The following is a 14,643-nucleotide window of genomic DNA, read 5'->3' as shown; positions in this document are numbered from 1 at the left end:
TTAAAGGCATTATACTAATTGAAGTAAGTCAGAGAGAGATAATACTTCATAGTCTTACTTAAATGTGAAATTAAAAAAGAGAAAGAAAAAAAAAAAAAAACTCCTAGAAAAAGAGATCACATAGTTAACCAAAGGCAGAGAGTAGGGAGGGGGAATTGGAAGAAGGTGATGGAAAGATAACAAACTTCCAGTTGTAAGATAAATAAGTACCAGGAAATATACGACATCACGACCACAGCTAACACAGCTATATGATTATAGGGAAGTGGTTTTTCCTTTTTTCTTTGTTTTCTTTTTATTGTAACTATATGCAAAGATGAATGTTAGCTGAACCTACTGTAATCACTTCAGAATATATGTAAATCAATCCATCATTCTGTACACCTTAAACTAATATCGTTATATATGTCAGTTATTTCTCAATAAAACTAAAAAAAAAAAAAAAAAACACATACAAACAAATAGATGCAAAGACAAACACACAAATTCCTAATGGCTTCCCGTTGCCTTTAGGATCAAGTCCTAAATGTGACTTGCAAGGCCTGTCTTGATCTAGCTGTTTTATGATTCCAGCCTCATCTCCAAATATTCCCTACTTTGAACACTATATACCAGCTGCAATGAACTTGTTTTAGTTCCTCAAATAAACTCCGCCCTCTCTGTAGTCGAATTTAAGATTCATAAAAAGGATATAAAGTCCTGTGAGAAATCAACTTGACAACCTATGATTTGATATACTGTGTTCTGTTGTATTACATAAATGACACATCTGCATGTTTGTTTATAGAATATATTTAGACCTCATTAGCTAATGATGAATCTATTATATTCCCCATTCGCAGCATAACAACAAAATACGTTCTGGTCCACAGAGTTTCTCTACTTTTTTGGGCTTATGATTGGCGGGGGGCGGGGGGGGGGGGTAGGGAGGAGGTGACAGAATCAGTACAATATTGAGTTTACCATATACAAATTCCCTTTGTCTGTGAGAAATTATAGTTAAAACTTACTGAGAGCATGCTGCGAGCCACACATTCAACCCTCACGTCGGTTCTTTGAGATTCCATTATTATCTCCATTTCTCAGATGGGAAAGGCAAGGTGTAAAAATTAAGTAGCTTGCCCACTTTTGCCCAGGTTGTTAAATGGGGAAGCACCAATAAAACTTCATCTCTTTTGGCTACAAGATGCACACGCTTAACCACTGTGCTGTATTGCCTCTCAAAATAAATGGATATGTCGGTAAGAAGGACCAAAGACAGAATTTAAAGTATATTAGAGGCGCCTGGGTGGCTCACTAGGTTGCATCTGCCTTCAGCTCAGGTCATGATCCCAGCATCCTGGGATGGAGCCCCAAGTCTGGCTCCCTGCTCAGTGGGGAGTGTGCTTCTCCTTCTGCCCCTCCCCCCTGCTCATGTTCTCTCTCTTTCTCGCTCAAATAAATAAATAAGATCTTTAAAATAAATAAATAAAGTATACTACCTAAAATTGAAGGAAAAAATTTCCCATTGTTTTTATAGTTAAATACCAAAATAGCTAAGATTCTCCCAAGTGTTAACAATGCATTTTATCTCATTTAATTTCCAAGATTACCCTGTGAAGTAGAAACTGTTATTATTCCCATTTTGCATGTGAGGAAACAGAGAAAGGGGTCCAGTAACTTTCCCAGGTCAAATGCTGGATACCTTACATGGTAATAATCTTTTTCCCTGAGTCTTATTTACGTACTTGACCATGTTTTTAAATCTACTATCTTGTTTTTAAGCAAAACTGTTGATTCTTCTAAAATAGTAATTTTAGACATTTTAGATTATTTGTACATTATTTAAGAAAGAAAGTGGCAACATTTGAAAACATTACTAAAATGATTATTGTCTATTTGACATTCAGTTTCTGAATTTTAAAAAATATAGAGCCCTGCTTGTTTTTCTAAAGAAATGCATTATGTAAATGAGAAGAGGAAAGACTTCATTTTTATTTGAAGTTAATATTTGTTAGTATACTTCTCCATATACATTTAAAGACAATGGACCTTCCAAATATAAAGAGTAGTAGACTTGAATTACCAGAATGAGAAAGAATGTCTGGTCAGAGATCTTGATGGCATAACTAATCCTAAATATAAGCTAATGCATTCCAACTTTGTAAATATTACAATTGAATTGAATTACAGGATTCCTGGAATACTCTTTCTCTTGATTATTGAACATTAGTGTTCAGATAGTCAGCACAAGCCCTCTGGTACCTTTCATAGCTATTACAGCATATTTCACAGTCTAGTAAACATTTGCTAACAAGTGTGTAAAAGTTTTATGTACATTTTGTTCATTGGTCTGCCAAAAACTACCGTGGAAGAGAAGGAACCGAAAGCATTCTTTTCATAAAGTTACACTTAGCAACTTAGCAAAATGCAAAATTATGTAAAAAGGGAGACATTCTTGCATCAGATGCCTGCCTATACTTTAAAAGCTGACTTACATGTACAAGTTTGATTTTGCACATATTTATATCTTGAAGCCCAAGATAGAGGCTGAATAAGTTTTGTGATTTTTCTATTCCCATCAGTAAGCTTTTATTTATTACAGAAATCAAAACCTCAATAAAGATATTGATTATCATAAAAACAAGTTACTATCAAAACTCTGGCATGCCTTGTTAAATTTTATTCAATAATGATTTAATAAGTGCCTGTTGTTACCAAGGCTTATAAGTGCTGAGGGAAATTTACTTAAAAAAATAAATGTGCACCCCACTGCGTTCAAGGAATATACAATCTGAGTAGAATATTGGTTCATGTAGATATATAGCTGTAGCTTAAAGCAAAAATCATTGTTTTCTCCTAGGAGTGAGAGATTATTCTGGCAATTGCACTTGGATAAGGCCGCATAAAGGAGGTGACATTTCAGCTGAGTCATAGATTCCCAATTGAATTCCACCAATAAACAATGATTTAACCTAAATTCAGATAAGTTTTTATTTAATGGTAATGCTAAACATTCCACGTATTCCATAGTAGAAATAGTTCCTTACATGTTTCAGAAGTTTAAGACATTCTGGCCTACTATTAAAATATCTGATCTTTATTACCTCCTCAATATGGAGGTGAAAGTGGCAACCTTTGCTCTTTGGTGGTCATACTCTACAAAAATCCATTACAGCATGTAGAATTATGATATCACTGTAACTCCCCTCTCAACAAGTCGTCATGAGACACTTTACAGAACATCAAAGCTGAGCTCTGAAACTGTATTTGCCAACTCGACCATACAAGTAAATTGTCAACTCTACTGAATGAGCAATGCCTCTCAACTTCCAAAGCTGCCTTGGAAATGGATCTACATGTGACTCCATCTCTGCTTTAGGGCAATAACTTTTTGACTATAGCTGCAAAACAATCCAAGGCTATGTCTACCAAAAATTATGGACAGGCTTTTTTTCCACTGAATTCAACTATCGATTTAGTTAATAAGCTGATTAATTCAGCCAAATAGGCCACTTCACTCTTTTTTTCCCAAAGAATTTAAATTAATTGTGAATGGAAAAATTCATTGAATTTATTGAAATTTGATATGTGCAAGGAGGTGCCCTCTCCTCCCACATCTCTATATGTTCTAGCTCCTGTCTTACACAGTTACTTACAGAGCCCCAAAGATGGCATATGGTATATGCATTTCAAGACAGTTGTGCCTCTTTAGATGTTTTCTTTCACCTAGAGGCCTAGAGTGCTTCGCACTCTGGTTTGGAATTCCCTTTGAATATTGAGTTGAAATCATTTTCCTACATGATCGGTAGACTTTAACCCCTAGAAAATGAAAGCCATATCTTTTTTATTTCTCAATCCTGTTTTATGGCATAGGGCATGGCATGCATTACATTTTCAGTAGACATTTATTAAATGGAGTATAATAAACTAAGTTGAATGAAGTAGTATGGTATAGGGGGGAAAATGATTCTTTTGAGGCATGCATTCCCTGGTTCAAATCCAATAACCTCATTTTCTGTTTATATGATCTTTGACAAGTAACAGTTTCTCTGGACCTCAGGTTCCTCAGAGCAATGGGTTTCTTTGAGAATTAAGTATGTTAAAATATTTAGCATAATACCCCATATGTAGTTGACACTGAATAAGTTTGGATGTTCCTAGTAATTCAGTAATAAATTGTAAGACTTAAGAAACCAATACGTATTCAAAATCATTTAAAAAAAAAAATGTGACATGTTTTCTGCGCTGCCCCTTTAACTGCTTCATTCCCTGGAGGTAATGAAAGAAAGAAACTCAGCACTTCTGTTCCAAAATATTCCCTAAAAAATTAACTTGTTAAAGCTTGATTTAGGGTCAGAAATAGCAAATAGGAGAATAAAGTAGGAAGTCAATTCAACAAAGATATTCAAGTATTATATGCTACACTGGATGAAGTGGATATGAAAATGAGTAATACATGGACTTCACTCAAAAAAGTAAGAAATATTATTAGGAATACCCCACAGTTTTATTAATGGATATTATAAATGCCAACCATAATATCTTAAGAAATACTGTATAGTGTCATGATCAGAGACATGACATGATCTGAATCTCTAATCTGAATTGATAGTTCCTCTTTATAAGGTGCAAGATGTCATCAGGATCAACCTCCAATTTTTTAAATGTAGACACATATCTTCTTGCATTTAATGGAGATATTCAAAAGGATCATGTTTATTTTGAGTAATTTTTAATCCCTCCTAAGAGTCAACACTAGTTTTGTTATATCATTTTTAAAGGAAATTAGAATAAGTTTGTTGCTGAAACTCTGAACTAAATATCAATGATAAACAGATTCCAGGAATGTGTAGTTGTAGCTAGGAATTGAATAAATTAAATCAATATCAGTTTACTAAGTGCCTACTATTTCCTAGGTACTATGGTGAGAAGAATAAAAGGATACTCCAAGATGCCTCAAATTATCTTAGATTCTGCTTGGAGACAAAATATCCAAATTTGAACTCAGGTGAAACGAATTTTCCTCAGTTTCCCCAAAGAGGTGGTCTGCTACCATAACCCTATGGACTTATTACATTGTATAGTAATTTCTCGTTCCTATGTTTCCTGCATTAGGCTCTGAGCCCCTTGATGGTAAGAGCCATCTTACTCTGTGTGGGTTGGTTTTTTTGTTTTGTTTTTTTTAGCATCTAGTAGAATACCTGATTCATAGTCAAGTTTTGTTAATTGTTAAATGAATGTTTTTGAGTAAATTTAAGTAACACTTCAAGAAAGTAGAAGTGTTATCACCAAAAAATGCATGATTAGTTGCCAAATGAAATGTTGAGGCAACAGTTTTAAAGTAGCTTGATTTGTTTTAGTTCAGTAACTTGTTATTGTGCTTCTATTACGTGACAGAAGCAAAACTAGGTTCTGCAAAATTACACGTGGTTCTTGGCCTCAAGTTGTTCCAGTGTTCTTAGCTGACAATCCTTTCTAATCTGAAAACAACTTGAGGCCAGACCATTTGATAAATGAGGACTTATTCCTACAGGCTGTGACACACTTAAAGCAAACAACCAAACAGTAGAGAAAAATATAACTTTTCTATTAACTACCCAAAAATACCTACTTGTTATTTAGAAATGATCCTTATTATATCCCTATTGTAGCATATTGAGAGTGTTTAGATATAATGAGTCTTTATCTGGTATCTGTTTAGTGACACTACACTAGCATTCCTCTGGCTGTATTACACCACAAAGGCCTACCATCAGTTCCCCTTAACTGTGTGATCCCGGGTAAATTATTGAACTTTCTGTGCCCTGGGCTGTGCTTATCTGTGAAGTGGGCATGACAGAAACAGTAGTAGCTAGCAGTTACTGATGGCTTACTCTATGTAGGCACTGTGCCAGATGTTCTATACAAATGATTTCTAAATAAAATCCTCAAATAAATCTCTGAGGTAAGTCTTAGTCTAATCACAGTTCTTGAAGGTAAAAAAAAATGGAAGCAAAAAGACTTTAAGTAACATGCCAAAGATTGGTAAAATCCTCTTCCAACATTGACAAATATGGTGGTTCCTGAACCACCTGCAGGTTCCCCCCCCCCCCCAACCTCACCCATCTCTCCGCCTCCTTCAGGATAGCCGATCCCCTAGGACTCTGCTCTGAGGAGCCAGAACAGCCCTTGACTGGCTGGGCAGTGCAGCTGGTCCCCGAGCTCCCCACTTGCCACCAACACTGGGCGCTACCAGAAGGGAAGTCATCCCTTTATCAGCACAGCCTCCCCGCAACTCCCACAGCAGTCACCCGGTCCTGTAGCAGGGTAAAGCAGATTAGGAAGAAGTAGGTCTGGACCCGAACTCTTGTTGGGTGGAAAAGGCATTGACAGGGCAGATCCATGGGCTATGGAGAGGAACCACAGGCTGGCAGAAGCGAGATCACTGTCAGGGGGGAAGCACCAGGACACAAGGGGTTGGAGGTTAATGGACACAGAGTCAAGAATGGTCCCTGCAAGTGGGCAGTGAGCAGAGTTGGGGGCCAGGAGCACTGATGCTTGGACTGGGGTCTGCCCACAGCCCTAGAGACGACCTTGGTCACTAGGTTGCTCATTGGGTCCAGACTTTAGCATCTGGGAAGATCCAGGCATGACCCAAATCCAAAAGAACTAAGATTCTGGGAGGTTTAGGACTAGTAGGTAAGTCCAGAATAAAGCAAGGGCCCAGTTCCTGGGACTCAAGTACCAAGGGAGAACTTAAGTACTCAAGGTCCTGGGACTCAGTGCACTGCTTTAAAACTTCCAAGTGCTCCCTGCTAAAATCAGGATGAGTCCAGGTGAAAGAGGGGAAATGAAGTCAAGGCAGAACGGGAAGTCAAATGACCAAAGCCACAGAGAGAGAAGGCACCAGAATCAAGGAGGAGGGTGCGGTCCACAGCACTAAATGCAAAGCGTGCTTCATGCACAAAAAGAGGCTTAGAAAAAAACACCATTAAAAAAAAATGGACTCGGGATCCCTGGGTGGCACAGGGGTTTGGCGCCTGCCTTTGGCCCAGGGCGCGATCCTGGAGACCCGGGATCGAATCCCACATCGGGCTTCCGGTGCATGGAGCCTGCTTCTCCCTCTGCCTGCGTCTCTGCCTCTCTCTCTTTCTCTCTCTGTGACTATCATAAATAAATAAACATTTAAAAAAAAAAAAGAAAAAAAAATGGACTCAATGCAATCTTAGTAGTTAAAAAATCCTTATGCTAAATGGTAGTTGTTACTTAATGTGCGTTTTAGTACAAAAGCAAAAGAGATACTGATGTTAACTCCTTCAGTTTAATATCTTGAGACATAGCGACATCAAATAAAGGGAGGAGAGGGTAATTTGAATCTAGAAGAGGAAGTTGGGGAGCTGGATTTTCCAGCCCCGGTACTTCTCTTTGCCACCAGATAACTCCTCCAGTGACACCGCAGACCTGCTTCATTTCTGTGCAGCTGATGCCCTGTCCAGGCTTATATTTTTCTAACTGACAGTGAGTGTTCTTGCCAAATGCCAGGGCCCATAGTCACATCTGTTTGTCTCTCCTCCGCAGCTTGTCTGCGGCTGCTTGGGAACACATTTTATCCAGGGGGCAGCTTTAACTAGGCCTAATTCTCTGAAAAGCCTCTGTCTGTAAATGCGTACAATGAAGAGACAAGTTCTTACTCTTTTCCCTTTAATATTATTGTGTTTGACACTGCCTGCTTCTGTCCCTGTCAGCCCCTGTCGAAAACCAAGTTTTCAGGCAAGGTGGTTTTCGCTAGGATGTTTTGTTTTGTTTTGTTTTTGCTTTTTTTTTTTTTTTTCCTGTTTTTTTTCCTCCAGATAAAATGTCCAGTTTCCTACCACCACACCGTTGAAAAGGATGAGGGCATAAAAACCAAGTGAAGTCTGTTTCAAAAGCAAAACCAACAACAACAATAACAGCAAAAGATTTCTTTCTGAGCTCTGCTTTTCTAATGCTGAATAGGAAAATCTTCAGAATTGGTACATGGGAAGCCATGTTTCAAATCATAACTAAGTGACAACTCTTACTAATCCAGAACCAAACGGCATTGTTTCTGGATCCTCTCCACTTAAAGATATGTTTACCTTCAATAGTAAAGGTGTGAGTAGTTATACAGTGATCAGGTCTTGATTCGTCTCCCCTCCTCTCCACTGCAAGCAAATACTGTTGATGGAAACAAATACACTGTTGATAGGACATTGCATTATCCTTCTTGAAAACATCACTGCAAAAAAAAAAAAAAAAAAAGCCACCTATCACCTTGAATAGTAATGCAAGTACTCTGCTTTGCAAAAACAAATGACTCATTGAGACTGAAGCAACAAGGCTGCCTTTGAGACACTCATTGATTTTAAATTAAAAAATAACTGCTATGTTTTACATTAGGAGTGACAACAAATAACAGAGTAGACCTTACTTGTGTTATTTGTGGCAACTTCATTGCACCTATTTGAAGGAACAGGGGGGTGGACCAGCCTGAAGGGGGTAATCTTACTGGTCAATAATCCAGATCGCGGGATGTGCTGCAGCAGATAGTCAATTCCTGATAGAATTACTGAAATACAGCCAGCTGTTTTTCTTATGGCTTAGGTCTTGGGGTTCAATGTACTGACTTTATTAACTTGAACTTTATTCTCGTTGAATGTTTGTCTCTTTTCCTTTATGTAGCTCTGCTGGGGGCGGGGGAGGGGAGTTGAATGAAAATGTTATATTCCATTTCTTCCATAAAGACACCCAAAAGAGAATTTTCGGTCCAGTAGATGAGCAAAGATGTTTAAAAGAGGGAGTTAGTTGTTCCTGGGGTTTGTTTCACCATGTTTGCCAAGAGGCCTTTCCTAGTAAGTTTGAATAGCGTTAAAAAAATGATAAAAGTTTTAACAGCAATATTGACTTGGAGAATGATTTTCAAGCAATGAGAAGACTCTGATTATGGGCCATTAGTGCAGGAACAGTGGAGGTGGAAGCTGGCAGTGTTAATAGTCACAATGAGTACCCACCATGTGTCAGACCCTTAAGTATTTCTTCTAATTATTTCTAGAAATATATATATATTTATATATAATATATATTAGATATATATAATATATATTAGAAATATATTTCTTAAGAAGGATGCTCCTGGCTACTATTTTTTTTTTACCTTATTTTGAGCTTCAAGTATATCTGAAGTAATAAAACCTGGCATAGTTTTGTTTGTTTGTTTTTTTGCTTAATAATCCAGAATCAGGACTTTCCATGGACTGCCTACCCACCCCTGCCCACCTTCTCTCTCAGATAGACTAGCACTAAGAAGTTCCATAGCGCAGCAGCTTCATGCTATTCTCCACCAAAACAACCCCTCTCTCTACCAGCATCCGAGGATTCTAATCTGTCCAACCTTCTTTTCTGCCAAATAATGTTTAATGACTCCACATCAGATATAAGATCCAGACACCTTCATGGGCATATGTGGCATTTATGGCCCATGATCCAGCCCCACTGTTGTTCTTCCTTCAAATTATATAGTCTCTTCTCAAAACAGTGCTCCCCAGACATCTTGAATTACTCTTAAATCTCTGGCCAGAGCAAAAACTCTTTTGTTGAAGATACTTTCAGCAACAAGGACACCTGATTAGCTCAGTCAGAGCATGTGACTCTTGATCTCGAACATGAGTTTGATGCCCACGTTGGATGTAGAGATTACTTAAAAATAAAATCTTTTAAAAAATACTTTCAGTAACAAGTATAGAAAACCTAAGGAATCATGGCTTAAATTAAGGATATTTATAATGTTTTAACAAGAGGATCAGAAGTAGATAGTCCATGGGTTGACTTTTACAGCTCAATAACAAAAGAGCTATGCCTCAGAATTCAGATTCCCACCTTATTCCCATTTTTAGAATGTTACCTTTCCCTCCTCCTCCACTATTCCTGATATCCGAGCCTGAGCCTGTCTGGTGTATGCTCCGCCAAAGGTCAGTGTTACTGCAGTCTTTAGCTAGGGGGAGATTTCAAGGGGGCTCACAGATGGTAAAGGATAATTTTGTACAAAAAAGTAAAATCGTGACTCTTTCACGAATAAAAAATGAGGATGTGTTTGAGATATTTAACTCATGAGTTAATGAGGGAACCAGGCAGATGTTATTTGTAGCAACATAAAAGGAGTTCAAAGGAGAAGTCAAACACAAATTTATAAGGAATAAGGAATGTAGACATGAATGCGCAAATGCATGCAAGACTTTTCCACAGGAGGGAGGATTGCCCTTCCTCAGGACAATTCATTTGCATTTCTGTACGCAGGAATTATTTCCCATTGCTTTCAGATATCTATAACTTAGAGTTGTAAATTAGCTCCCATAGAATCAGTCTGATGACAAGAAGAGTGTGCTCTCAAAGTATAGTTTTCCACTAATGCAAAAATATTTCCCTATGAAAGAAAAAAAAATATTCAACACAACATGTTTAGAATTGTTATAAGGACCTAAATAATGTAGTCTCTACTAACAGCTAATAAAGTTGGTGTTGCCTGCCACTGCCACCACTGTCCCTAATTATTTCATGTACTCATGACTTAATCTCCCCATTCAGGCCGTAAACTCCTCCAATAATAGGAAGTGAACATTCCGTGTCCTTCGTGTCTTCCATTTCTTCTTCCCTGCTCTCCACATTGTCACCACCTCAGTGAGCTCTTATGCTAAATCAGTAGTAGATACTAATAAGTACTTGCTGAATAAATGAATTCATTAATTTTGTATAAAAAGGATGTGTCCTCTCTGATATTACTGTCGTTTTTTAAAATTTCTAAGAGTTTTAAAAAATAAATGTGATCATAACCATTCATTTTTCTTGGCCTTGGAGCCAAGACCACACCTCAGAAGCCAATAAAAATGCTAGTTTTGCATGTCTCTTAACATTCTGACATATGGTATGTGTGCATGTATTTCTGCAGTTAGTCACTACCTGAATGAACTTTTTTTTTTAAGATTTATTTATTCATTCATGAGAGACACAGAGAGAGAGGCAGAGACACAGGCAGAGGGAGAAGCAGGCTCCCTCCCTGCAGGGAGACTGATGAGGGGTTGATTCCAGATCATGCCCTGAGGCGAAGGCAGACGCTCAACCTCTGAGCCACCCAAGCATCCCTGAATGAACTAATTTTTAAAATTATTTTAATAGTTGTAAGTATTCTACAACAGGGAAACATTATACACTCAATACAAAAGGAAGAGAACGACACAAATGCCTATTTGCTATTACCTATGTTGATAGATTTTCATGATGTATTTATTTGATTGTGGATCACCCAGATAACTATTGTACTTTGTCCTGTATAGGTAGAACCTATGTGTAAAGTAATTTTACTCCCCAGTTCCTATTTTCCATTATATTTAAACACCTGAGAATATGTGTATAAATATATATCTTGGTCTTTTACCTGAATTAATTTTTCCCTTTAAAATTTTTCTCTAATAATCTGGGTATGTCGGGGAGAAAATAAAATTTCTGTGTCTTTCAAGATTCTTCTAGCTGGGCTAAGAATCAAACTGACATGGGACAGATTAACAGGGAGTAATCAAATTAAACTTTGTACATACAGGGAACCCACACAAACAGGAGATTCCAAAGACAATGAGGCAAAGGAGGTGTTTATGTCATCCTGAACGAAGGAGAAGGGGAATAGGAGTCTGCGACTTAAAATGGAGGAATACAGTTCATAAGATGAAACAAGTCAAAATGTTTGGTGAACCAATGTTTGTTGGGCCATTCAGAAACAATGGGATGGAGAGAGGACCCTGATCCAACAGGCTTTGCTAGGTTAAATATAAAACTTCAGGATACTACCAGATATCTCTATGAATTACTAAAAGAACATGTGCTATAATAAACATGCATCATTTATTTCTGCTTCATGATCCCCAGACACTATCCTAACCCTCCATCTGGGATTATGATCCAGGAAATGAACAGAGACCTTCTATAGCCTGAAATGTTTGAAGACTTTTAAATCCTTTCCGTTTTTGTATTTTTTCTTGATTTCCAAATGGGCCATCCCTAATTCCTCCAAAACTTTTTAATTTAGGATCCATGATTAGGCAAAAGGATCCAATTCTAACTAGTTTCAAGACTATCAGAAGGTCTACTTCTCAGTTCTTATATATTATGTCTTTACAAATATAATCCAATATCAGGTTAGCCTATTTGGTAGCAGTAGACAGCATTAACATATTCAAATTATGTCTCCTCACCTAGCTAATAAACAATTAACTAGAGAATTCTAATCATATGAATTATAAGAAAGAACATCACTATTTCCTTCTATCTGTTTAAAATGTTTTAAAAGAATTCACTGCCACATAATATCCTAAAAGAAATTGATCATACTTTTCCTGTAATAAATGTTGCTCTGACAGTAAAGCATTAGTAACCAATTGATAACCTAGCAACAATATTGTGATCTCTTTAGATAATTAATCTTAGCTATTTTCCTGTCAGAAGCAACAGTGCTTGATTTTATGTTGAGCTAGAAAGATTGCCAGTTTTGAAAATTAAAAAGCATTCCTTTTATATTATTCATTCCAGTAACAATTTATGATGGCGCATTTAGCTGCTGAACGCTTGTCAACAAACGTAATTATGTTTCGATATAAACAAGATTGGTGGTTTTACTATGCTGCTCCATCTTTGTTGAGAATGTTTTGATTTAGGTTCAGATTATACAAGCTGTGTATTTATGTGTCATTTTTTTCCTCCTTTGTTAATAGTTTTTTCTGATAATTACTTGTAGGCAAACAAGCATGCATTTAGGATCCTTATGCACAGGAGATATCAAACGAAGAAGAAAAGCAGCACCCTTGCCTGGACCTACTACTACAGGTAAAGCAAAAATGGGTTGGGGCAGATCACAAATATAAAGTTCATAAATCGGGCAGCCCGGGTGGCTCAGCGGTTTAGCGCCGCCTTCAGCCCAGGGCCTGATCCTGGAGACCGAGAATCAAGTCCCACGTCGAGCTCCCTGCACAGGGCCTGCTTCTCCTTTTGCCTGTGTCTCTGCCTCTCTCTCTCTCTCTGTCTCTCATGAATGAATAAATAAAATCTTTAAAAAATAAGAAAATAAATAAAGTTCATAAATCCTCAAGAAGAAAATACAGATAATTCTAAATCATTTGCATGTAAGAAGAGGCACAGATACAAGCAACTATTAAATCATTTGCATTTGGTGACAGGTTGTGTTGCATGTTCCTTGTGTAGATCTTTCAGGCAGCCAATCAATAAAATACTTCACACCTGCCCAAATGCAAGACTTTGTGTGAGGTATTAAAGGGTACAGAACTTCAAAGGCTGTATCTTTGGCCTCCAGAAATTTATAGACTGGTTGGGAAAACAAGGCATAAGTAGATGAAAAGGAAAATAACCCCAGAAGAGATTAATAGCAAGAAATTCAAAAGTATAAGGAACAGTCTCAAAACTCAGGGTCCCATATTATAGAAGATTCAAGGCTAGCCATGAATGCATCAGTCTGGTTTCTAGTCCCAGCTCTGCAGCAGTTCTAGATTTGTCTTTCCTTATTTAAACAGGGTTGCCTGGCTGGCTCTGTTAGTAGAGCTTGCAACTCTTGATCTGAGGGTCCTGAGTTCAAGCCCCATGTTGGGTGTGGAGCCTATTAAAAAAAAAAAAAAAGAAAGAAAGAAAGAAAATTTGCATTAGAATAAAAAGTCTCATTATTTCCACCTAACAAATCACATCGTTCTAATAGCAGGCCATTCTAATGAGTGTGGATTAGAGGAAACCACAAGTGCTGAGCAGAGAGAAGTCACTAGACCAGAGGGGACAGGAAGCCTTCCCAGGGCAAAGCCTCAAACTTGGAAGTGAAGGATGTGAATAATTTTAGTATGTATAACAAAATCTCATGCAAGAGCAATGGTAAGGAAAGGCAGAGATGAAAACCAGTGAAAGGAGGAAGCCAGCTGGGCCTTATAAGGTAGACATCCACCTAGAAATGAAGTACTATTAACCATCATGGATTTGTGGTGCAGCTGAAATGTTTCCAGTTTAGATACTTGGTCAGTTACAAGAAATACTAGCCTTGGCCTATTGCCTGAGATCCTTACCAATTCAGATTTATAAACTTTCTCTTAACTCTCTTGGGAAACCTTTTATAGGAAAAGTTATTTTTTCCATGATGAATTATAGAATGTGAAAATAAGATTCATGTCAACCAGGAGAATAAACTGTGAGAAAGGAGGAAAAAAATCTTGACATGGTGATTTTCAAAGAAATAAAAGATGTGAAGCTTTAATTCTCCATTTAGGGGACCTAAAAATTGAATAACTTAAAATTGGAACCCTATATAAAGGGTTATGTTAGGAAATTATGTATGTAGTTATGAGTAAATATAATATTGATCTTCATCTTGTAGCTGTATTGAATTTTCAGAATTTGGAAATAAGAAACACCTGTGTATGGAATGTGTATTTATGTAGAATAATATTTACCACTTATTGGGTGCCTACTCTGTAACAGGAACTTTATTATTTCATTTTATCTTTGTAACAACTTTGTGAGCTAGGTGGTATGAGCATCACTTTATACCATAACATTAAGATGCAGAGAAGTGTTAGATTTTTCTTCATTCCCTAAGAAGCCATAATTATTGAATGGCAAAGGGAGGTT

General features: G+C 37.3%; 1 protein-coding gene across 5 annotated transcripts in view; it reads left to right on the top strand.

Annotated features, from left to right (window-relative positions):
• Positions 1-14,643, top strand: part of GPATCH2 (G-patch domain containing 2) — a 170,405-nt gene that overhangs the window by 140,672 nt on the left and 15,090 nt on the right. For 2 of the 5 annotated variants that reach the window (XM_049106947.1, XM_025420986.3), the window contains exon 9: positions 12,758-12,846. The exons of 1 other annotated variant lie outside the window; for it this stretch is intronic. In XM_049106947.1, the coding sequence (XP_048962904.1) occupies positions 12,758-12,846 (89 nt within the window). Of the gene's footprint in view, positions 1-2,842; positions 2,969-4,898; positions 4,991-12,757; positions 12,847-14,643 lie in introns of those variants that run through there. 2 more of the 5 variants (XR_003125662.3, XM_025420988.3) reach the window with 2 other exon arrangements.

The sequence above is a fragment of the Canis lupus genome, chromosome 38 (assembly GCF_003254725.2).
Source record: "Canis lupus dingo isolate Sandy chromosome 38, ASM325472v2, whole genome shotgun sequence".
NCBI lineage: Eukaryota > Metazoa > Chordata > Mammalia > Carnivora > Canidae > Canis > Canis lupus.
This window is presented reverse-complemented; position numbering and strand designations above follow the sequence as displayed.